The sequence below is a fragment of the Hirundo rustica genome, chromosome 17 (genome assembly GCF_015227805.2).
Source record: "Hirundo rustica isolate bHirRus1 chromosome 17, bHirRus1.pri.v3, whole genome shotgun sequence".
Lineage (NCBI taxonomy): Eukaryota > Metazoa > Chordata > Aves > Passeriformes > Hirundinidae > Hirundo > Hirundo rustica.
This window is the reverse complement of record NC_053466.1, coordinates 4,479,560-4,502,002: the sequence shown is the minus strand read 5'-3', so window position 1 is coordinate 4,502,002 and position 22,443 is coordinate 4,479,560. Positions and strand designations below refer to the sequence as shown.

At 46.4% G+C, this 22,443-nt stretch overlaps 1 protein-coding gene across 5 annotated transcripts in view; it reads right to left on the bottom strand.

Moving 5' to 3' along the window:
* Positions 1–524: 524 nt before the first annotated feature.
* The window catches only part of KIAA1671 (KIAA1671 ortholog), a 64,368-nt gene continuing 42,449 nt past the window's right edge, over positions 525–22,443 (bottom strand). For 2 of the 5 annotated variants that reach the window (XM_040081288.2, XM_040081292.2), the window contains 7 exons: positions 9,819–9,937; positions 5,800–6,052; positions 4,188–4,362; positions 3,858–3,985; positions 3,514–3,647; positions 3,247–3,329; positions 525–2,867 (listed from right to left, as the gene is read on the bottom strand). In XM_040081288.2, coding sequence (XP_039937222.1) covers positions 3,251–3,329; positions 3,514–3,647; positions 3,858–3,985; positions 4,188–4,362; positions 5,800–6,052; positions 9,819–9,937 — 888 coding nt within the window. In that variant the 3' untranslated portion in view covers positions 525–2,867; positions 3,247–3,250. Of the gene's footprint in view, positions 2,868–3,246; positions 3,330–3,513; positions 3,648–3,857; positions 3,986–4,187; positions 4,363–5,799; positions 6,053–8,008; positions 8,660–9,818; positions 9,938–20,656; positions 21,961–22,443 lie in introns of those variants that run through there. The other 3 variants (XM_040081291.2, XM_040081286.2, XM_040081289.2) reach the window with 3 other exon arrangements.

Here is a 22,443-nt window from a genome sequence, read left to right as displayed (position 1 = left end):
CCCTGACACGGCACCTGGAGCAGGGATCGTGAGAGGAGGGCAGTCAGAAAGTGTTCCTGAATTCCACAAAACACAACATCCCACCTTTAAAATCCAACATTGATGTGGCTTTTTAAGCAAGGAGAAACAGCTGAGGAACTGTGGAGGGGAGAGAAAGGAACTACCAGGGCCTCCATCACCTTCAGCATCACTTTTTGGACGAGAGCTAAACCTGGCTCCAGGGCAGGATCCAGGAGTGAACGAAGCAGCACATTTGAAAGAACCTTGGAGCTCACTTCCATCTCCAATAAACAGCAGGAAAAAGCACATGGCAACAAAACTGAAAGCATAAAAAATTCCAAGAAGCGTCATTTGGAATTAAAATAGAATTATATAAAGTGTATTACAGTCTGTTCTATCATTTAAGAAGTAATAACATATTTATATATCTTTTATTACAGAGCGATAACCCGAAGAGAAGGAAGTCGATATTTAATCCATGTACAATATAAAGAAATAACAGAGCAGAAAAAAACACTTCCCCATTCAACAACATTCTAAAGATGCTCTTTAATTAGACATTTAAGCATTAAACATTTCTCAGTAGTAGGTTAAACTACTCAATACAGTAATTTCAGTGCATTGTCCAAGCAGACGTGGAAATGCAAACACATTCAAGGGCTTTGTGGAAACCTCGTGTCAATCCCCTCAGTTTCCTCAACACAAACAGTTACGGAATTTCTGGCCTAGACCAAGAACCAGTAAAACCTCCAACTGCTGGGAACGCAGCACTGTCACCTGTGGAAGTGGAAAACCCAGCCTGTGTGAATGTTCCTGTGAGCAGGGACTCGCCTGACTCCTGGACGTGGGAGGTCCCTACCTGATGTGAGCGAGAAGAGCCACCATCATCCTCCTCACCTGCACGCGCTGCTCAGGCTGGCCCAGGCGAGGGTCACACGTGGGACACACCCAGGGAACCCTCGGGTGCTGCCACAGGAGTACACCCCCCAAAAAAACACGCCAAGAGTCACCTTTTCCACCATCATCATCTAAAGGAGAGGGAAGGGAATCTGTGCAAGGTTTTGGAAGGAGCTGGCCAATGGCGGTGGCTGCGCTGACGGGGCCCATTCCCCAAATTCCATCGGAACCCTGGGGAATCGCTGCTCCCTGGGGAGCAGAGGAGCTGCCAAACTAACGGTGGCAACAGCTCCCATGAGACACGGGGCAAAGCAACAGGGAAAAATCCTTCTCCATCAGCCAGACGTCTCCCTCTCATCTCCAGGGAGCGCAGGGAGCTGCCACCGGAATAAAACCCGGCAGCGAGAGATGTGCAGATGGGACTCAGCTCCTGCCATCCTCTGCTGTTATTTCCTGCAGACTGGGACTGCAGATCCCCCCCAGCGTGACTCCTCCGTGAGGTGAATTGGCACATGGTTTTGGCAGCTCCAAGCCTGACAGACAGCGGCCCGGGCAGGACCCACGGGAGCCGCGCTCCCGAAACGCTGCCCGGGAAAAAAGACAAAAGGAAAAGGGAGCTTGAAGTGCTGGTGCTTTATGGTTTGGATCCAGAGGAGCCCCTCAGCAGGACGTGGGGAGTGCAGCCCAAGGAGCTCTGCCAGGTGAGGAGAGCTCTCCGCTCTCCTTTTCCCTCTTCCTGGCGGAGCCCGAGGAACAGCAGGAATCACCTCCCTCCCTGGGCTACGCTTTCAAAGGTTTCTGAAAGAGCACTTATCTGGGGCAAGAATCGAGCCTGTCTTCCACGGCTGTGGGTGTTGGTGTTTCAGAATGAGTGTCCAGAGACAGGGAATATCTGAGAATTAGGGATACCCAAACACCCGTGTGGTCCAGGAGATCGCTACACCGCTATCAGCGCATCTTGCCAAAGGAAAGACAGGAAATCATCTGAGAAACTGAAGATCACGTTTAGGTTATCCCACAAAATCAGCATAAAAATAAAAACTTAAACCTGGTATTTACAGATTAACAAATAAAAATATGAAGTGGGACTATCTGAACTGCTATTAAAGTGACATTCAACAATTAACTGGAACCCTGATATGAGTGTAACATCCTCCCTCTTCCCTTCCTTTTTTGTTATAAAAACAGTATTTACATATTTTTTACTTTTTTTCTTTTTTTTTTAAAGAGAACTGATTGACATTATTGCTTGATCCTTTTTAGGAAAGACATTCCAATGAAGCAATTATTCCACATGCTGACAAAACACAGAATATACCACTTCAAGAGTGACAAAAGTTAACATTTTGTTCATCTAAAAATTATCTCCATCTGCTAGGTCAGCAGATCACATGTAAATACAAGCCAATCAAAAATACATTTTACAAAAAATAATCAAGTTTCCTTTTTCAATATGGCAGTAAACATGATTTGTTCTTCCACTCTCACCTTCCACAAATTTCATTCTAAATAGGAGCTTACTATTTGTTCACAAAAAAAAAAAAAAAAAAAAAAGAAAACAAAGGATAAATTTGATTAAAATTATTATTTTCATAAACAAACACAAAGCCCAGCCAGACTCATCTCCCAGAGGTGAACACCTACAGAGTCTGTCCCACGGCGAGGGGAGTTCCCTGGATCACAGCACTCCCAAATCTCTGTTTTCCAGGACTTTCTGAAGTGCTAACCGTGACCCAGGGGGGATTTCCTGGCAGGCAGGTGTGAAGTGCCACTGTCCCCCCGAGCTGACAGACACAGCTTTGTATTTGACTATGAACTGAAGCAGCTTTTCTCCACAAAACAGGAAGGCACCATGCACAGAGCAGTTGAGGCAGGAAGCAAACAGCAGCAACATGACATGGGGGTTTAGGTTCAGATGAGTTAAGGCTTCTGTTAAAACTTCTTTATCTTCTCCTAGTTAGAATCACTGTCTGGAAAGGAAAACAGAAGGAAGGGTGTGATATGGTCAGGCAGCTGGAACAGGAACCCCTTAAAATGTGTTTTCTGTTGTACTGACACCTTGGCCTATTTAATGCATTAAATGATTAAGAGCCGCCCAGAACTGTGGTGAAACCACACAAAGTTTACAAACTTCGGGAAATCCCAGCCCCAACAGAATGAGGGTCATGAAAATCAAATTATGCGCAGAGCATCAGTGGAACTGTGACTGGGAGTGGAGGCACACTGCCCCTGACACCCCTGGAGCACAGGCAGGGTGAGGGCAGTGCTGGTGACACCAGCACATCAAAGGGAATGTGAATTTCTCACGGCACACCTGCTCTCAGCAAAGCCCCCTTCCTACCCAAGTACCTTTTCAAACCTGATTCTCATAATGGCTCTGTCTCTTCTTTGATTTCAGCTCCTTCAGCCACTGAGGAGACTTTTCTTCTGACCTAAGATATTAAAAAAAAAAAAAAAAAATTCTCTTTATTCTTTCATTATGGAAACTCCTTGTTGGAGTCTAGGGACACTCCTGACAGAAACAACAACAAAAAAAGGAACGTACAGCCTGTTGCATTATTTTTTCCTTCCCCCAAGAAGAACATTAGCCCTTTCCTGACGCTGGCATTCTCTCACCTGTCCTCCTTTTCCACACTGGAGGGCAGCACTCTGCTGCCGGGAGTGCCGAGCTGTGCTTTGGGGGATTTGAAGAGCTGAGCAGAGCCGATGTCACCCGTGCTCTCAGACTCCTGTCTTTTCCGTAGATGGGCCTAAATATAAAAATAAAGAATGGGGTCCTTTTAAGTCAGCATCCAGGCTTGCCTTTTTTTTTTTTTTTTTTTTTAATGCAAAACAGATCGCTCCAGATTTATAAAAACAAAAAAAAAAAATCCCTGAAATGAGTGGGGGAATTTGTTATAAACCACCTGCAGCTACTGAACTGGTTCATTTCCCACCTACTGGGCTCTGCCTGAGCTCACCTTGAGAACAGAGGGATCCATCCCTGGGAACACGGGCAGTCTCTGGGCTTGCACAGACGACGACCTTGGAGTGTGCTGGGTCTTGTCTTCCTCCTCAGAATCTTCCTGTTGCATAGTTTTTTTCTCTTCTAATTAATTTTTAAAAAGAAAAGAGCAGAGAGGGGGAAACCATGAGCCGGCTTTTCATCTCTGCCTCGTTCGAGATCTCTTCCTGCACTCCAGCAGGAATGAAGGGCACAATTTAAAAAAAAAAAAAAAGCCTTTTACAAACTGCTGCCCTTCCACCCAGGCTGATCACAACCAAATTATTCCAGGCAGCCGAGGGGTTACCTGTGGAATCTTTGAACATCCAGCCATTATCTGGTTCTTCTGTCAAGGAAATCCTGTTCTCCACGTCCAGCACTCTGCTCCTGCGCAGCGAGTGCGACGCGGGCGCCCGGCACCGGCGCTTCTTGCTCAGCTGCACCCGAGTCTTCAGAGCACTGGAGTCCAGGACAGCAGTGTGCTGGGGAAACACACACCTGGGAATTAGCCCCACCCCCTCCACAGTGAAATCCCAACCCATTGGATTGCAGTCATCAATTAAAAGATATATTTGCCCGATTATTATTATTGTAGTCACTTAGAATCATTCTAAAGGGAGTGTATGATGAGGACATGGTGCTTTGTGGCTAACTGGGTGTAATCTTTTGATCTCTCTAGGCTGTGGATATCTGAGCTGCATGAATAATTTGCACTAAGTTAATATAAAAAATAACTGCAATAATCAGGAGTTTGGTTCCTAGAGTGTTTTATAAATACAGGACTCACTAGCTGTTAGCAGCTGAAAGCAAATCCTGAGACTGGGATCTAAAAAGATCAACTACAGAAAATTCCCTTGGAGGGTAGAGCTGCAGCTTCTGTGCCAGCAACAAGGACACTCCAAGTTTAGTGTCACAGCATTCAGAAAACTTCTGTGATCAGTCATTTCCAACACATCCAATAAGCAGTAACGTTTACAGAGCAAACCAAGGAGCTGTAATTTATTTACTTGCTTAAAGCAATTTGCTGTTTCAGATTTGTCTGTAACCACCAAATATCCCTGAGTCTCCCCTTCTCCAGGAAATGTGGGTTTTGCTCTTTTTTTAATAAGACTTCAGGTCAGGAATAAACTACTCATCACACAGCATTTTCCAGCTGCCCTTGGAGCTAATAATGTTTTACAGAGACATCTTTAGTGGCCAGGGACAAAACAGAACCTTCTGGAAGTGTTCAAACACCATGTGGATGTGGCACTCAGGGACATGTTAGTGGTGGCCTTGGCAGTGCTGAGGGAACAGTTGGACTCGATCTTAGAGAGCTTTTCCAAACTAAACAAAGTTCTTGCAGCACTAGACCTCATTAGCTGTGTATGGCCACAAACTCCTGCTCTTACACCAAGAGCAAGATTCTTTACTATAAAAAAATCCTTTAAAAAGCAACTGTGAGCTACTGTGGGAAGAAACCAATTGTAAATAAGAGAAATATTAATGAAGGTCTTTACAGCCTTAAATGTGCATGGCTGACAACACAGCAGGCACTGGTTGTTTGTGTTGTTTAATTTTGCTTCCAATATTCATCCCTGGAAGTGTCCAAGGCCAGGTTGGATGGGGTTTGGAGAAATCTGGTCTAGTGGAAAGTGTCCCTGCCCATGGCAGGGGCGGAACTGAATGAGCTTTAAAGACCCCTCCCAAACCAGTCTGGGATTCCATGATTAATTATCCAAGGCCAGCAGCTTTACGGAATCTCTCAGAACCTGAACACCACAGAGACTTAGAAGGACTCTGTAGTTTTGATCCTAAACTTTTCAGGCAGGAAAGCAGCTGGGAAAATTCAGTGTGGGAAAGGCGGGGCGAAACTGATTGCAAAGTTTCCAGAAAGAACTGCTTTGCAGGGATTAACTGAGGGAACACACGACACTTACATCAATGAAGGAGAAATAACTCTTGTCCTCAGGGAGCGCGTCCCCTGGAGGAGGCAAATCAGTCCCATCAGTGGAGTCCATGTCCGTGCTGGAACGGTCCAGGCTGGTGCTCCTCTGCTCTTTGGAGAAGTCATGGTGCTCAGCCAGGGAGGGCGGCTCTGTCTGCGAGGACAGCGAGGACGGGCGGCTGCCCGGGGGCTGCTTCCGCCCTGGCACAACCTCATTGTCCAGGGAAGGAGAATCTCCCACAAAGCTGCAAACGGAGCAGATGGGATCTGTGAGACTTCGGGGGCAAGCGAAGACCTGCAAGGCCAGGCTGGATCGCACGTGGTCAGCAGGATTTAAATACAAGTGGAACAGAAAGTCTGAGTGCCAGCAGCAGGGTGTGGATCCCTTCCAGTGGTAAATCCCTCACCCCCTGGATTCACAGTGTGTTGGGGACTGGGGCGTGTTCCAGCCAGCCAGAGGATTTTATTCTGCAGGAATGCTGGAGCTGAAGAGAGCTGGGCACCAGGTGGCAGCCTAAGGCAGGGCTCCATGGGCAGAGCTGCTCGGGAAGGAGGGCAGCAGCACCTGCTCCCCGATGCTGGGATGCTCCCAGCGCACTCCTGGAATTCCTCCCGTGGCCTAGACTGACAGGAATGAGCTGCAGGGTCAGGACTGAAAGCTGGACACAATTGTGTCCGCCTTTGTCACAAAGGCTGGAGTATTCCTTGAAATAGGAAGACTCTACTGTCAGTAAAAATTGGGCTGTCTTGCTTCTACTTCCCAGTTTGAAAAATCCCAAACCTAAAGGATTTGGTTCTGATTTTTTTCTCCTCTTGATAATTTTGTCACTGAGCACCATTTCTTGGGCACATATCTAAGAAAACTGTTCTAAACCTAAAAAACCACGTATGTATCAATATATGCACATCTTTTAAGCAATAAACCTTAGTGCTAGGTACAGTAATCCCAGGAGAAAAACACTCAGGAGTTTACTGCTGGGTAAGAGCATTCCATCAGCACCAGCACTTGGTACAATGTCCAGTCTGGCAGAGCAGACACTGCCCAGAGGGTTTCCAGCAGCACGAGCAGAGGGAATGCTGCTTCCCTCCTTCACCAGTGGGCCCCAGGATAATTAACAATGGCACTAATGAGCTCTGGGGGAAAGTTTTTGTCTAGGATTTTTGCTTCAAATGACATTTGGTATCTGCAGCATTGGGCTTTAGAGGCACTGAAATATGGAAGAATGGAGAGGGGAGTGAAAATCTGCAGGACTTTTCATGGAAATTGAAGTGTGTGTTGAAAGGATCCTGTCGGATTTGCACGTCTCCAAAAAGTCTCTTCCCTGTAACATCCCAGGGCTGCAGCTGAGACAATTCACTGAGGTTTTTAAAACTGAAATATTTGAGAGCAAGATGTGACAGAAATGCAGCTGAATTAGCACTGGTTGGTGGTTCCTCATTCCCAAACCTTCCCAATGGATTTTCCTTTCGAGTTCCTACACAATTACAGCCCCATACACCAATCTCTGTGGCACAGCTCATCCCCAAGCGTAGGAAGGATGCCTGGAGCCCAAACCCTCTTATGTGCAGTGGATTCTTTCCAGTGAACAGCAAATTAGGGGGAAAATTCCCTTCAGGAAAATGAAATTGAAAATGTATTTTCAGTTCTCATTACTGAGATATATCCTGCACCTCTTTCTATTACTTCATTAAGATTTCAGGGTTTGTGAGCATATCCATGAGCTGCCCCCGATGTTCCACAGGTGCATTTACAGACACTTCTCTGAGAAATCATCCCTCACATGGAGACACAAACCCAGCAGGATGGTTATCACAATGGGCAATAAACTGACAGCAATCCTCACTTGCAACTGCAATTAAATTTAATTAGTTTTACTAAGACAGTGTATAGAGGCCATAAAGAAGGTGTTGCTTCAGCCTGTGAAATGAGGAGTCAGAGTTGTATGGCTCCACCACCTAAAACTAATTCATTTCCTGTAAAAAAACAATTTAACAATTTTCCTTTTGAAGACTGTTCTAACCTAAAGCAGCTTTCTACAGTGCCAACTTGGAAAAGCTCATTAAAGCACTTGAGAAAAAAAATAAATAAAATCTTTTAGATAAACTAAGAAAAATCCAATTAATGCCTCCAAACTGGAGGAGATGGTTTCAGCTCTGTCCATCCCAAGGAGTTACTGGCCAAAGCCCACTGGAACCAGCCCAGAGGAGCTCCTTATACTAATTCCAGCAGTGACTCAGTTCTAGAGGGAAATACTCCTTCCTTCACCTTCCAAAAGCTCATCTAGGAAAAGGACCGTGTTCATCCTGTCGCCATGAAGCTACAGCTCTTGATCTCAAAATTCCCTTCCTCTCCCAGAGAAGAGGTGGAGTCACCATCCCTGGAAGCGTTCAGATGCCAAGCAGAGGTGGCACTGCTTGGTTTAATGGCCACAGTTGGATTCAGGTGAAAGCTGGACTCGGTGATCTTGGAGGGATTCTCCAGCCTTAAGGACGCTGTGATTCCATAAAGATGAAGTCATTCACAGAAGCACTGATGGAACACTCCTAAAATAATCCCTCCGTGGTTCTAATACTGGGAAATGCCCCAGCCTGGAGGTTCCCCCAGTGCAGCAGGAGGCTGTGACACCCTTTGGTCCCCGCGGGATGTGACTCCGTGGGGCTGGCAGCGGAAATGCTCCGAGGGAAGCGAGCCAGGCCAAACAGGAAAACTGGACCATCAACATCTCCTGTGAGTTCCTGCCTCCAGCTGGGGTGAGCAGGAGGCACCAAAGGCAGAGCCCTGTTCACAGCACCCACAGCAACACCAGGAGAACGTCTGCACCGCTCCTGGCAGGGACTTCATCCAAAATAAACTGCAGACAAAATGCACGTTCAATATATTCCAGGAAGACCTCCATTATTTAAAAGTACATTAATCTCATTTCTCTTCAAGTGCCTGAATTAATAACGCAGTAATTCCCCTGTAATGAGCTGTAAGTCAAAATAAAGCAGAGCAATGGGGTGGCAAAATGCTGAGGAGTCTCTACACTGTCACCATTACACTGTAAAAGAGGCAAAACCTAAACATTTCTTGCAGTGCAAACAAAATTCCAGCACATGGGATTGAGCTCAATCCTTCAGTGAACTGGAATGTTTAGGTGGAGTTGCTCTAATCAGGATGGATGGATTGAAATAACTCCCCAGTGCTGTCTGCTCTGAAGCTGAGACAAGCACCTTTGTTAAGAAACTGATCTCAGAAATGTCTGTACCATCCTGGAATCCAAGTTAATTTTACAGCAGTCTGGCTGTCACTGTTGGCACTCACTTGGCTGCTGAACTTCGAGCTGGTCGTTACCCTGATTTCATAAGCAATAAAATATTTATAACACACAGTTCTCAAGTGCAGAACAAACCAAACGTAATTGACATTAATGTCTGCTGTAAGATCCCAACAAGTATAGCATTAAAACGAGATAAAATGCTATTTTCATACCACACTGAGCAGACAGGACACGAGTTCAGGGTAGATCAAGCTGTAATTTACACAACAGGTGTGAACTATAAAAAAACCTCACACTTTGCTGCTCTAGGTTTATTTCACTAAATCATTCCAAGAACAGAAAAGCATCAGCAAAACTCAACGATATTCCATTTCATCCTCCACTTCACCACCAATAAAACACTTGAGAGTGTGAGACATGGGCACAGAGAGGATGTACCCTGTGTCACTCCACCTGAGGCCCAGAACCCCTGTTCCAGACGGATTTTGCCACTCTGCTATTCCAGAGGAATTTTTGCCATTTAGCCCACCAAAGGAATGCCAATGACAAAAAAAAATCAGATTTAAAAACAAAAAACCCCCCAAATATAAGTGTCCAAGAACAGAGCTCAGAGCAACCTGCCCTAGCAGAAGGTGTCCTATGGCTAAGGGTTGGAATGAGAGGATCTTTAAGGCCCTTCCAGCACGAAACCATTTTGGGATTGTGTGACTCCAGCATTTCCCCCGGTCCCCGGGCTGAGCGAAGCCCTCACCTGTCGCCGCTGTGCCGCTGCTCGTTCCAGGTGCCGTACTGGCTGTCGGGCTCCTGCACCAGCGTGTCCGTGTCCTTGGCCCCCGGCGGCTGCCTGGAGAAGCATTGCCTCAGCTGGTCCTGCAAGAAAACCTCCAGTCAGTGCTCCAGCCCCTGGCTGAGGGATTAACAGGTTTTCTTGGCAGTAACGGGGCGGAATCTGACAGCTCAGCTTGGCCGACTGGGAATGAACTTGAACACCAAGAACTGCTGCGAACTCGGAGCGAACGTTCTGTGTACAATAATTCCCTGTACGAGAATCACAATAATTGTTTTCCTGGGCAAATAATGGATTCCAGAGGTTGGAGCTGACTCCCTGGTTTCAGGAACTCCATGCTGCTTTAATATTGCTCTTATCTCAGGTTGCACAGAACTTCTCAAAGCACCTATGCAAGCACAGGGAATTCTGCTGGGAATGACATTTCATCTCCTCAAGCACAGCAGGCAAACATCGACTCCACTGCTCTTTTCCTGGGTTTAATAAAATGACCCTTCTTTTTCTTCCAAGCTTTCTTTGGAAAACATTCAAAACAAAATGCACAAATAAATAAATAAGCACAGGGCCAGACACAAAAAGCCTTCTACAAACTGATGCAACATCCAAACCCAATGCAGCACAGACCACGGTGGGTTTGCTTTGTTTTACTCTGACCTCTCCTTTCCTGACTGTTTTTATTCCATGGATCTGCTGCTTTCCTAAGAAGGAATGAGTGGCTCCCAGGCCCTCAGCTTTCCAGGGAGAGAAGTGGGTCAGTGCTGGCACCCCAGATTTGCAGCACACCAATGTCAACCCAGCCCTGCGGTTGTGCCGAGTTATTCAGGGAGCTTCAAGAGTTCCTGAAATCCTACACTGGGAGCAGACAATTAACTGTTGATCCCTTTCACCTTCATTACCCTGAACAAATACAAACATGGCTTTCAGCTCCACATCAGTTTTGCTTATCAAGATTTTATCTGACAGCAAATTACATGGTTTTCCACCTGCCCTTGGAAAAATCCAAGGATTTTTCTCTCTCTGTAAGTACCCCCTGAGCAAAAACACATTGCTGGGACTAGAACACGTCTCTTTCTCTTCAGGCAGCACACGCAAAGTAACAATAATTAAGAAATCCCATATTTAATATGTAGATTTTCTTCATATTATTGAGGGGGAAAAAGAGAGATTGCATGTTTACTTGTTTCCTTAATTTTGTACACCTAAAGAATGCTGCCTTAAGACTATAAAACCATTAAGGATAACCCAGCAGTGCTGACACCTGGCAACTGAAGAAGTCCAATAACACTTCCAGCTCTTATTTCCCAGTGGCCACAGCCACTCTCCAGCCCTGTCATGCTCTTCGCTGCTGACAAAGTGCTTGTGTCTTAATGCAAACAAAGTACAAAAAGCTCCACCATCTACTCCAGCTATCACCATGCACCTCAAAGTTAAAGACCAAGTTAAATTCTCTTTGCAATACTCAAGTGAAACAGGCTCGGTTTGTGAGTTACACGGAACAGACACTTCCTGCTTTTCACACTCCAGATGTTCCTGCAGCCCCAGAATTCACTGCTTCTTACCATTTATACAATCATAGGATCTTTAAGGTTTGAAAAAAACCTCAAAAAGATGGAGCCCAACCTATCCTACATAGATATCTAAATAGAGATATGTACATGAATGCCTGGAGGCAAGTTAAGCTCTTACATTTCCCAGTCCATGCCAGGTACAAGATTCCAAATGTGAGCCAGGCACACGCTGCTTCCAACACAGATAGTCTGGTATTTCCTAGAAACCACAGGGCATTTCCTCCTGCTTGGCTTGGCTCTATGTTTTGCCTTCCACAAAATCCCTCTGCAGCTTCCCAGTCCCATGATTTGCTCCAGGGACTCCTGGGCTCAGCTCTCACCCAGTGGCCACACACGTTTGGCCGGTGGCTGCCCTTCTAGGAAAGGCACTAACAAATACCAGTGGCTCTTCTCACTTCCCTCCCAACTGTCCATGCTCATTCAAGGTTTTGTGGTTTTTTTTTTCCCCCATCTTGATGCTTATTATGAATTTTTTTCAATCCCAACCCCACCACATCATGAGCCACCCCACTCTTAAAATCAATTTGTACAGTATTTTTCCACTGGTTACGACTAAAGCCCGTTTTCTCCACCCATGGCACCATTTTATTTGCAATAACTCACACTGTTTCTACTAGAAATTGGACTAAAAAGCTTAGAAACAGGAGCAGGAGCAGCTTTTGTGGTGTTGCAGCGGGGAGCCCTTGTTTACACAGCGCTGAGTTATCGGGGCCGTGGGCTGGACAGGAGGGGTGTGGACAGCCCAGATAACGCCTCAGCAGCCACAGGGGTCAAGTTTAGATGCAACAACACCATTCCTGGGAAGGCTCAGTAATACCCAACAATATTTTGCACTGCTGGCCAGAATGACACCGTTAGCAGAGTTATTTCTCTGTGCTAACCCCAAAATAAGCCTGGGAAAGAAATAAAATTACTGCTTCTGAAGACATTGTGAAGTTAAGTTCAATAAACAACAAACAAAGTCTAAATGTCAGGAATAAAACACTCCAAACTCTAGGAAATCTAGAGCTCTCTACGTTCTAAAGACTTTGTTATATTCAGAATCATTATTTCATTTTGCTTCTGGGGGAAGCTGTTTATTTCAAGACGATTGTGTCCTTCCCCGACAGGACCTTTCAACACGTACTTTTTAAGGCGCCAAATGATTAATTGGAAAAAAAAAAAAAAAAACGTTCTCTAGGTACCAAGCACAAAAATAAGGAGTGGGAAGAGGAGCTGATCCTCTCCTTGGCTGGTGGAGGAGGTGTTGGCTGGGGGCACCGAGGGTGGTGCAGAAAAGCAATTTATAGCCTGTGCAGCAGCTCGGAGGAGAGGGGGTGCTGAGGAAGGAAGTGACAACAAGCCAGGAAGATTTTTCCTTGCCAGAGGGATTATTAGCAAGAATGAAGAATTTTAGCTTTTATTTTTAAGATCTCTTCTCTATCATTGTCACCACACTCCTGAAAGACTCAAGGCAGTCAACAAAAGAAGCCAGGCAAGGTACAGACATTTCCTCCATGAACAGAATATTCAGGAAGCTGAAAACCCAATCGTTCCAAAGGAAAAAGGAGTAAAGAGGGGTCTGGTGTCTTCTTAGCACACAAGATAAACCCAAATTAGAACTTTTCTAATTTATGATGACAGAAAAATCTCCCAAATCAAATACAACCCACAACCCATCCAGATTTCAAATGCTGTAATTCTCCAAGCTTTGATCTTTAACTTCCCAATTCTTACACCAGGAGCCAGGAAAAAAAAAAACCCATCTATTTAATTTTTCTATAAAATATAGCAGCTGAGCTGTGTCCTGCTTTGCCTCTGGTTCTTCTTCTAAAATGAGCCATTATGATTATGCCTCTTTCAGTCCTCCCTTGGAATGAAGTTGGACTTGGCTACAGTCCAGGGCTGATTACTCCTGCAATTTCCCGTTCCTGAAAGCGATGCACACACAACGTTGGTCCCACAGCCCCCAAATTATGCCTAGCTCTGGATCAATGCAGACATTTATGTGCAAAACCCTCCTGCACTGATGGGAAATGAAGACCTGGCACAGGAGCAACACCAGCTCTGAGAGATCTCCTGAGTCAGAAGCTGCACAGACAGTTTCAAAAATATCTTTGTTTGTCAAGGAGCCCGAGACATCAGCCAGCCAAAGTGACAGCCCACAGCTTGAGTGTGAACGTTCAGAGCTAAATTCCACTGGCATGGATTGGGTATGAAGAGGAACTGCACAATGGAAGGAAGTTTTGACCATCTGCCTTGTTAATACGCAACTCCGAGAAAAAATGGTGCTGATTTCTTGAAAAGGGCTGCTTTTTCTTTTTTTCTCCCCTTCATTTTCCCCTCTCCTTACTTTAATTAAAGACACAAAAAATGTGGTCAAATTGCCCACTAAGTGTGACACCGCATTTTAGCAGAGCTCACAAGTCCTTACAAAAGTATTCCAGCTGTTCCCCTGCAGAATGCCAAGAAGACAGCCATAGACCTCCACCTATTCATAGTTTATATTATTTTCTAGTTGATTCTGCTTTGAATGGGATGCTGAGCCTGATGAGCTCCAGAAGCCCTTTATAACCTAAATTATTCTACAATTATTCTAAGGACTAAGAGGTGAACTATGTATTTTGGAGAACTAACAAAACTATCAGAACATAACATCAGACTGAAACCAACCAACACTGAAAACCCCACCACAGTAAGAGGGTCTATGGGTCACAGCCCATGGATTTTAATTTGGAAGCACCCAAATGCCAAGACAGCAAGTGGAAAGAGGATTCCAGGATTTCCATCTGTACTTACTATCCATCCAATGAATGCTGCCCATAAGGAGTAAGTCATGGCTCCAGCTCCTCTTAATTCCCAGCAATCAGGTGGGATTCGGACCAGTGAGATCAGCCAACTCGGTCCTTTAATTAATTGCTGAATGGAGTCAGCGCCTAGGGGAATGTTCCAGGCTGAGGCAGCACCTTCTGCCCCCACCCTCCCTTGCTGCAGCCCCAGATAAAGGGTTCCAGGAACTGCCCAGCTGAGCTCAGCGATGAGTTACAGACCTCCTGCAGGAGGGAAGGATCCCCAGCCCTCCACAACACCCCGGCCAGCACAACAGCCTCCAACAGGACAGCACTACCCCAGCCCTGGAGACCAGCCCCAAGAGCAGGGACAGAATTCATGGAATTACCACCTCAGAACCTCCAGGGCTTTACACCCCGACACAGCCACCTCCAGGGGGTCAGCAGGCAAGGAGATGGCAGTGAGTGGCCGTGGTGTCTGCTCAAGTGGAGCATCCCTCTGTGGGGTGTCCAGCTCTGGGCTCTCAGCACAGGGAGCACATGGAGATGTTGCAGTGACTCCAGAGGAGGCCGTGAAGGTGATTACAGGGATGGAGCAGTTCTCCCATAAGGCTGAAAACTGGGGTTATTCAGCCTGGAGAAGAGTCCAGGGAGACCTTTCTATGGCCTTTCAGCCTAAAGAGGCTCCAAGAGAGCTGGAGAGGGACTTTGGACAAGGGGAAATGGCTTCCCAGTGACAGAGAGAAGGTTCAGACTGATGTTAGGAAGAAATGCTTCCCTGTGAGGGTGCTGAGGCCTCGGCACAGGGTGCCCAGAGAAGCTGTGGCTGCCCCATCCCTGGAAGTGTCCAAGGCCAGAGCAACCTGGCATAGTGGAAGGTGTCCCTGCCCATGGCAGGGGATGGAATGGGATAAGCTTTAATGTCCCTCCCAGTCCAGACCATCCCAGGATCCTGCTGGCCCTGGTGCATCCTGGGCTGGGCAGGACAAGCTGGTTTAATGTGAAAAACTGGAGCTGCTGCTGCTGCTGAATGCACAAGCAACACCTAGAGAAACACACGTGTGCCCCATGTGACTGCAAACACTCACACAATGCTTTTAGCTCTCTTAGATCCTGAGGAGCTCCACTGCTCTGCTCAAAAATCCTTTAAATAATGGATGTTTCCCTCTCCCCTGGGCAGTGGAGTACGTTCCAGTCCCACAGTACCAAGCATCTCATAAATGCCATCAGCCCTGACAGCCTCCCTGTTGCTATGCAACCCTGGGCTGCCTCTCCATACGAGTTTTCCCTGCCTCTTCCACAGGGATATGATACCCAACCACCAATTACATCTCTGATGCCAAAGCCTGACAGCATTTCCCTTACGAAACAGGAATTGTTTTTAGAGGGTGACTGATCTAATCCTCCACCTTTCCATTGCTTCCCCATTGACACACAGGACTGAATCCTGACCCTTTCTCCCTGGAAAGGCACAGCAAAAATTGCAGCAAAGCAGATGTACTAAAGGAGCTCCGAGAGAGCTGGAGAGGGATTTTGGACAAGGACATGGAGGGGAATGGTTTTAAACTGGCATAGGGCAGGTTTAGATCAGATATAAGGATGAAATTCTTGCCTTTGAGGGGGGTGAAGCCCTGGCACAGGCTGCAGCACCAGAGACCCAAAGTCTACCCTGCATCGATTCTGGCCCTAACAGAGAATGTGGTCAAATTAATGCAGATGAAGTTGGTTTTGCCAGGGATCTGGTTACAATCATGCAGTGACATCAGCTCCCTGCTCCTGCAGTGACTCCTGGTGCTGTTATCTTCCTCATTCCACAGAGGATTTCAAAGACATTTGAGAGTTTGTCATGTTTTCTACCCTGCAAATAGAGCTGCTCTGCCCCGCTGTGAACACTCACCACACACGTCAGGTGGCTCAGGGCAAGGCTGAAGATGGAGCAGAGGTTGACTCGATGTGCAAAAAGCAGACAAAAATCTAATTCTAAATATAAGCCCTGCTAGGGCTGAGTGAGCCACAACAGCACTTCCTCTGAGAGGTGGGAACGTACAACACAGCACAGCACAGGAACTAGCTGGGAACATCTTTAAAACCTCTCCTATATCTTCAGATATAGAAATTTCCTCTTCAGCCTCAGGCAGCCAAGCTGATAAGGTATGACCCCCTAAGAAAGCCAAGGCAGCAGGAAGGAGCCAGAGGCTCCATCAGGAAGATCCTGAGCAGTGACAGGGAACGCAGGCTCTCCCCAGGGCACGTGTAACTCCCATCAGCGTTAATAAAACCTGGCACCGAGCGTGGAACAGGATCCCTCGACTTCAACACTGCAGGAGGCACAAGCCAGAACAAGGTATTTTCATACCGGGATGCCAAGGAGGGAATAGATTTGCTTTTTTTTTTTTTTTGAAAAGCTGCATAGTTGAAATCGACACCTCCTACTCGAAAGGCTGCATTTCACAGCTCTTCTGTACAGTTAACGTCTCTCCACATGAGACACGAGCTAAACTTCAAACAAACATTCCTGGGAAAAAAAAAAAGCCCTCGTTAACTTAAAGCCTGGAATTAAAGATGTACAGAAAGTGATAGGATTTCCTGACAACAAGAGAATAACAAACATGCTGGTTTCAACACACAGCTCAGGAGATGCTTTAGGAGACAGCAGACAAAACACACACACAGTCACCCCTCCAGTGAACGCCGGGAGTGTTTCTCAAAACTTTCACAATATTACCAATTTCAATAAAAATGGATTGCCAGGAGAGGGAGGCGGTGAGGGTGCTGAGGCCCTGGCAGAGGTGGCTCAGAAAATCTGTGGCTGCCCCATCCCTGGAAGCGTCCAAAGCCAGGTTGGAGCAACCCGGGATCAAAATATCAGCTCTAAATTTATTCATGCTATTTTCTTCTTGTTTAAGAGCATGCTAAAAATCAACTCCTTGCAGTCCGCCTAAGTGAAATCACAGAGTAAAGTAGTTTAAATAATTATTCCTGTCAAAATAACGAGAGAACAACAAAGGCAGCTACCAAATGCCCATCACTATGGGTTTCTGGCCCAGATTTATCTGCCAGCTACGTTCATGGCCTGTTAAACCAAAGTTATTAAGAATGAAAAAGCAGGAACTGTTTCAGCACTGGCCCTTGTATCTTCATTAATTAAACTGAACAGCTTCACTCCTCCCCCCAGCTCCAAACAAGACAAACAACTCATTTTTAAAGCCTGCTTGCTGCAAACTTGCTTCCCCCTACCCTCACAGTTCCCTGGGAATTTAAAGATTAAATTTAAAGATTAAAATTCCATTTACTCATAGTACCAAAATATTATTTTTGAGAACAACTCATTGTGTTCTTGGTGAATATTAGGGCAGAACAATTCAGCAACTATTCACCATAGGGCCTGTACCTATTCCAAGTTCAGAATCAAAGTGCCAACTTGTAGTAATTTCTCTTTACAAATCGTTTGTTGAAGGATGTTCACCACAAAGGACAAACTTTTTGCAGACAGACTTGGGTACAACATAGCAGGCACTGCAGATCAAAGCCCTTTGATAAGCAGGGAGACAGTCCCAGGTGAATTCAGGTGTGGAACTCAAACTAGGACCCTCACCTGCTCCAGAAAGGGATCCTGTTCGATGGGAAAGGGCAGAGTCCACCAGCTTTCCCCAGCAATAAGCTGTACAAGATTAAAATGAAACACCTGGGAAGATTAATAAAAGCTAGGATGGGAATTTCAGCCTCTAGCAGGGAAAGGGCTGTAGGATGCAACAAAACCCCTCAAAAGTGCCCTCCCAGCACATCTGGGACACACACATCAAACAAATCACTCCACTTCCATTCTTTATTTTGGAACTAAAAACTGAATCCAAACTAAGTAACGGTGATGCTGCCGGATGAATTTTGAATGAAAACATCATTTCCTTTGACTGCCCAGTACACCAAAAGCAAACCACTACTAAATGCACTTTGGTGTTATTTTTAGCACATATCGGAGCAATTTAGGTAAAACACATCGACCACTCTCAGCCCCAGAATTCATCTTTCCTGTTCCGTGTGAAACACCTCTGAGGTTTTCCACGACTTTTTTTAGCAGTGTAAGTGGAGCCAAGGGAATCAAACAGCTTGCCCTGGTTTTATTGTAAGGCAACAAACCTCGAGACCTAGAACAGTGCTGGCGGTGAAACCAGATCTCGCACCTATAATAGAACCATGACCGATAGACCCTGATTAAATCTGAGGCCATGTTTAATGCATGTATCTCTGCTCCTCTTACAAAGACACCAAGCTGATGACATGAGATGAAAATGGACAATTAACTCCATCAAAATACCTGAAAGAAAAATCAGCTTCTATTTAAAAGGTCTCAATGCAAAGTAAAGACTTCTGCAAGCTCAGCTGTGGATTCGCAGATGTGAGGGTGAAGAAGTTTACTCACACTGCCTTAAACTGTGCTGCCTGAGTTGAATTTGGACAGCTTTCTGTGCTCTGTATGTGCCAATTTCTCCACCAGTAGCCACCAGTGGCAGCAGGGAAGGGAGCTGGAAGCCCCTGGCTGTGTCAGGCAGGAGTTCACGAGCACGGCTGTTCCTTGTTTAAAAACTCATCAGCCCCGAGTGACTGCTCTACACTACAGCCCTAAAGCAGCACAGGGGTCAGTTTACATGAATTACACAGTTTTTACTCATTCTATAGTTTTCTGTAGCACAATGTCAGTAGTTTGAAGGACTAAGACAGGGCCCTGCTGCAATCAGGTAAAAAAGTACCAGCCCCAGGTCTGTATTCACCAGTCATCTGCCACAGACACAATGGCACCAATCACAAACTTCTTGGAGCACTCAGACCTTAAGTCTGAGCCCAAGTGAAACCAAATTCACACATAAAGCCAAGCACAAGCAAAATTCCTGCTGAAACAGAGGAACAGCAGCTCCAGCACTGTCACCAGTGACTTAAGTGAAAAGGTCACTGCGTGTCTCCCGATTTCTGCTCCGTAAGCAGCGCTGTGTAGGACAGCAGAACACTTGTCCTCTGCAGGTTTCACATTCCCATTTTTCAGCCTTCTTTTACACGAGTTTTTCATTCAGATGATTCCAATAAATCTAAAACAGCAGCTTAAAAAAGAAGCCAAGAGAACCTCACCATGCTAACGCTGTAACAGTGGTTACCAAATATTTTCTCCTTCATTCTTTTGTGCTTACTTGACGCTATTTTCTTTCCCAGTCTGTCCAAACAGGACATGGATAGCAAGCTGGGACAGAAATGCTCTACCCAGTGCTGATAGAGAGCCCTGGAAAGAGCCATATTCAAACACCACACCTGCCCAAGGAATGCAGCGTCACCTGCGCTCCTTCCCTGAGCAAACCTCGCCAGGCCACAGCGGAGCTGCTTGTGTTTACACTCCACAATGAGTAACTGTTTTGTTTAATAATAAAAAAAAAAGAAACCAAAACATTTTAGCCACTTCAGAGAGTTTGGATTTACCCACATGCTGGCACCAAGGCTTGGGGCCCCTTTCCACACAACTCAACCACAGTCACTGGTCAAACATTGGGCTTTAATCACCAGTTTCACGTACGACTCAAACCACTGGTTTTAGCTCCTCTCCGCAAAATAAAACAGAATAAACCAGATTTGCTTCCCTTTCACTCCAAACCTTTGCTGCTTTGCAGGATGTGCCAGAACTATAACTGTCAATAATGGCTGGGAGGGTCATGGCAGCAGCAGACCTCAGGAAACGAGCCTCTCCTCTACCTTTCTGCCATGCCATGGAATACAGACAGTCCTTCCTGAAAATAACCTGGAGACTAATGGAAGAGGGAGGGGAAAGTGCTGCCTGGCACAGAGCTGTGGAGAACCAAGAGCTCTTCCCCTTTCCTTTGCTGTCAGGAATTGCACCCTGTCTCTGCCACACCACAGCCTTCACAAGTTACACTGACCCTATGCCTTCTGTGGCATGACAAAATAGGAAGCATTCTGAGGAAAAAAAAACCACCTATTTTTCAATAAAATAAGGAAATAATGATCATTTACGTTTCCTGCACAGTGACAGCACTTCGCTTTTCTTCTCACGAATATAGTTTCAGGCATTTTTTACTGGAAAATCACAAATACTGAAACACACACAAAGCCGTGCTGGCCTGTGCTGGGGAACAGACCAACACCAGCCCAGTTTCAGTTTAACTTTTTAATTTCAGACCAATACATGCCCTGCCTTACTGTCTTGCTTCAAAATCAACCACATTTTTCCCATTCCCCAAACCTTGATTCCCTGGCAAATGAAAACATCCACCTGCACTGCAGGAAGAAAGCAGCTGGGAGCAGAGAGACAGACAGACAGCACTATGTGGAGGTGCTTTGGGGGCTGTTTTTAGATGGAAAAGCAGACAGGAGGGAGGCTTTTGTTAAGAGATAAAATGCTGCAACAAACCCGAGGGTTTGCATTGAATTCTCTCCCTGGAGGGTCTCAAAAAGGTGCATCGCTTACGAGCTCGGGTGGCTCTGAGCTGGGCTGCCTCTTCCTCAAAGAGGAAAACCTCTGCTGACTCCGCACTGAAAACCTTCGGAAGGACTCTCTGCTCCGGGATGCAAAGTGCCTGAAGGAAGAGGTTCTCTTGAAGGGAGTCCTGGTGCCACCTTCCCCTCCACTCCGCTCATGAGCCACCGCAGTAGTGACTAAATTTAGTGCTTCCTGCAAGGATCTCCGCACTGTGCCCATCCACTGGGTCATGTGAGTTTGTGCCACTGTCAGTTTGTCTCCAAGGTAATCCATTTTTTATTTTTTTTCCTCCAGCAGAGATGAAATATCAATATTCAGTAGCAATTAACATATATTCTCCTTAACAACCCTGATTTATGTTGCGAAAAGTGATTCCGCATATAAAATGTTTCCAGCTAAGGTAAACAGCATTGCACTATCACTCTCAGCATATTCCTAAGATTAAAAAACCAAAGATGTGAGGTGTGAGATTGGTATTTGTCAAGTAGGAAAAAATAAAAGACTTTTCCTACTTACAATCGGCTTTTGCAGAGTTCCATCAAAATATGTTTAATTCAGCCATGTTAAAGAGATAAAGCAATGCTTAAATCCTGACAGAGTCACTTGAAACGAGTCCATTTGCAAGCAGAGAATTAGGCTCTTACTCTCTCATTTCAGAGCAGGAAAAGCAACTCCCTTTTTAAGCCAAGTTTTTGTTGTGCTGTAAATATCAGAAGGATAAAACAAATCTTATTCTCCTGGCTCGGCCACTCGTCAGGTGAGAGTACACTGACCAAAGTTCTGGTGCTCCTATACAATCCATTTAAGCAGCAAATCGATCAGATCTTCCGAACAATAAATCCAGATTCTTCTCAAAAAAACTCTGCAGAAGGGTGTCAGCAGCAGAATCCCCTCCTCACCAGGCTCGGAACCATCCCGGAGCTGTTCCCTGGCAGAACTGCGGAGCGAAGCCGGGGGAGGCTGAAGGGGAAACGCGTCCAACCTTCCCCGCGGGACTCGCTGCGTGCTCAGAGCCTGCCAAAAGAGCTGCCGGATGACATCAGCTCCTCTGCTTCCAGGGGGGCTCCCAGCCGAGGGACAAACGCAGGGAGAACTGTCCCCACGCCTCCTCTCCTCGCACGGCCCGGAGCAGCTGTGGATGCGCAGCTGTTGGGAACCCGGCTGGCTCCCAGGCAAGGTCTGCCACGCTCCCGGCTGAAGGAACACGAGGTTACGAGCAGGAGAACGCTGCTGCCTCTGGAATGCCGATCCCTCCTCTCCTGTCCCTGCCTCGCCTGTGCTCCGGGGTGGAAACAATGAGGAGGTGACCAGCCGCAGAGGTCTGCCCGAGGAAGGATCTGGGCTGGGCTTTATTCTGGTACAGGCAGGGTTACCATGGCAACGCAGGGAACAGCATCTGCTGGCTCCGGAGCAGGCAGGAGTTGCACAGATCCATTGGAATGATTCATAGTTTGCACATGTCACGTGGACTTACTGATTTTAACCCTTCCTGGGGAACGCGGCTCTGCCAGGGAACGTCTCACGCCCACATCAGAAGATTCCCGCCGGGATGGGGCCACACTCACACCCTGCTCCTGCTGCTCAACGGGCACATGGGCAGTGCCAGCACCCCCACCTGGCTCACTGTGCCATTCACGGCCTCAGAGGGGGCACGTCCCAGTCAGTGGCTGTGCTATCGGCCCAGGATAATGATTAAGCCAGAGGCTCAAACCAAAGCTGAACAGGTCTGACCATTGGAAGCCGGTTTTTTCCACTTTTCTACACCGCTCCCTGTT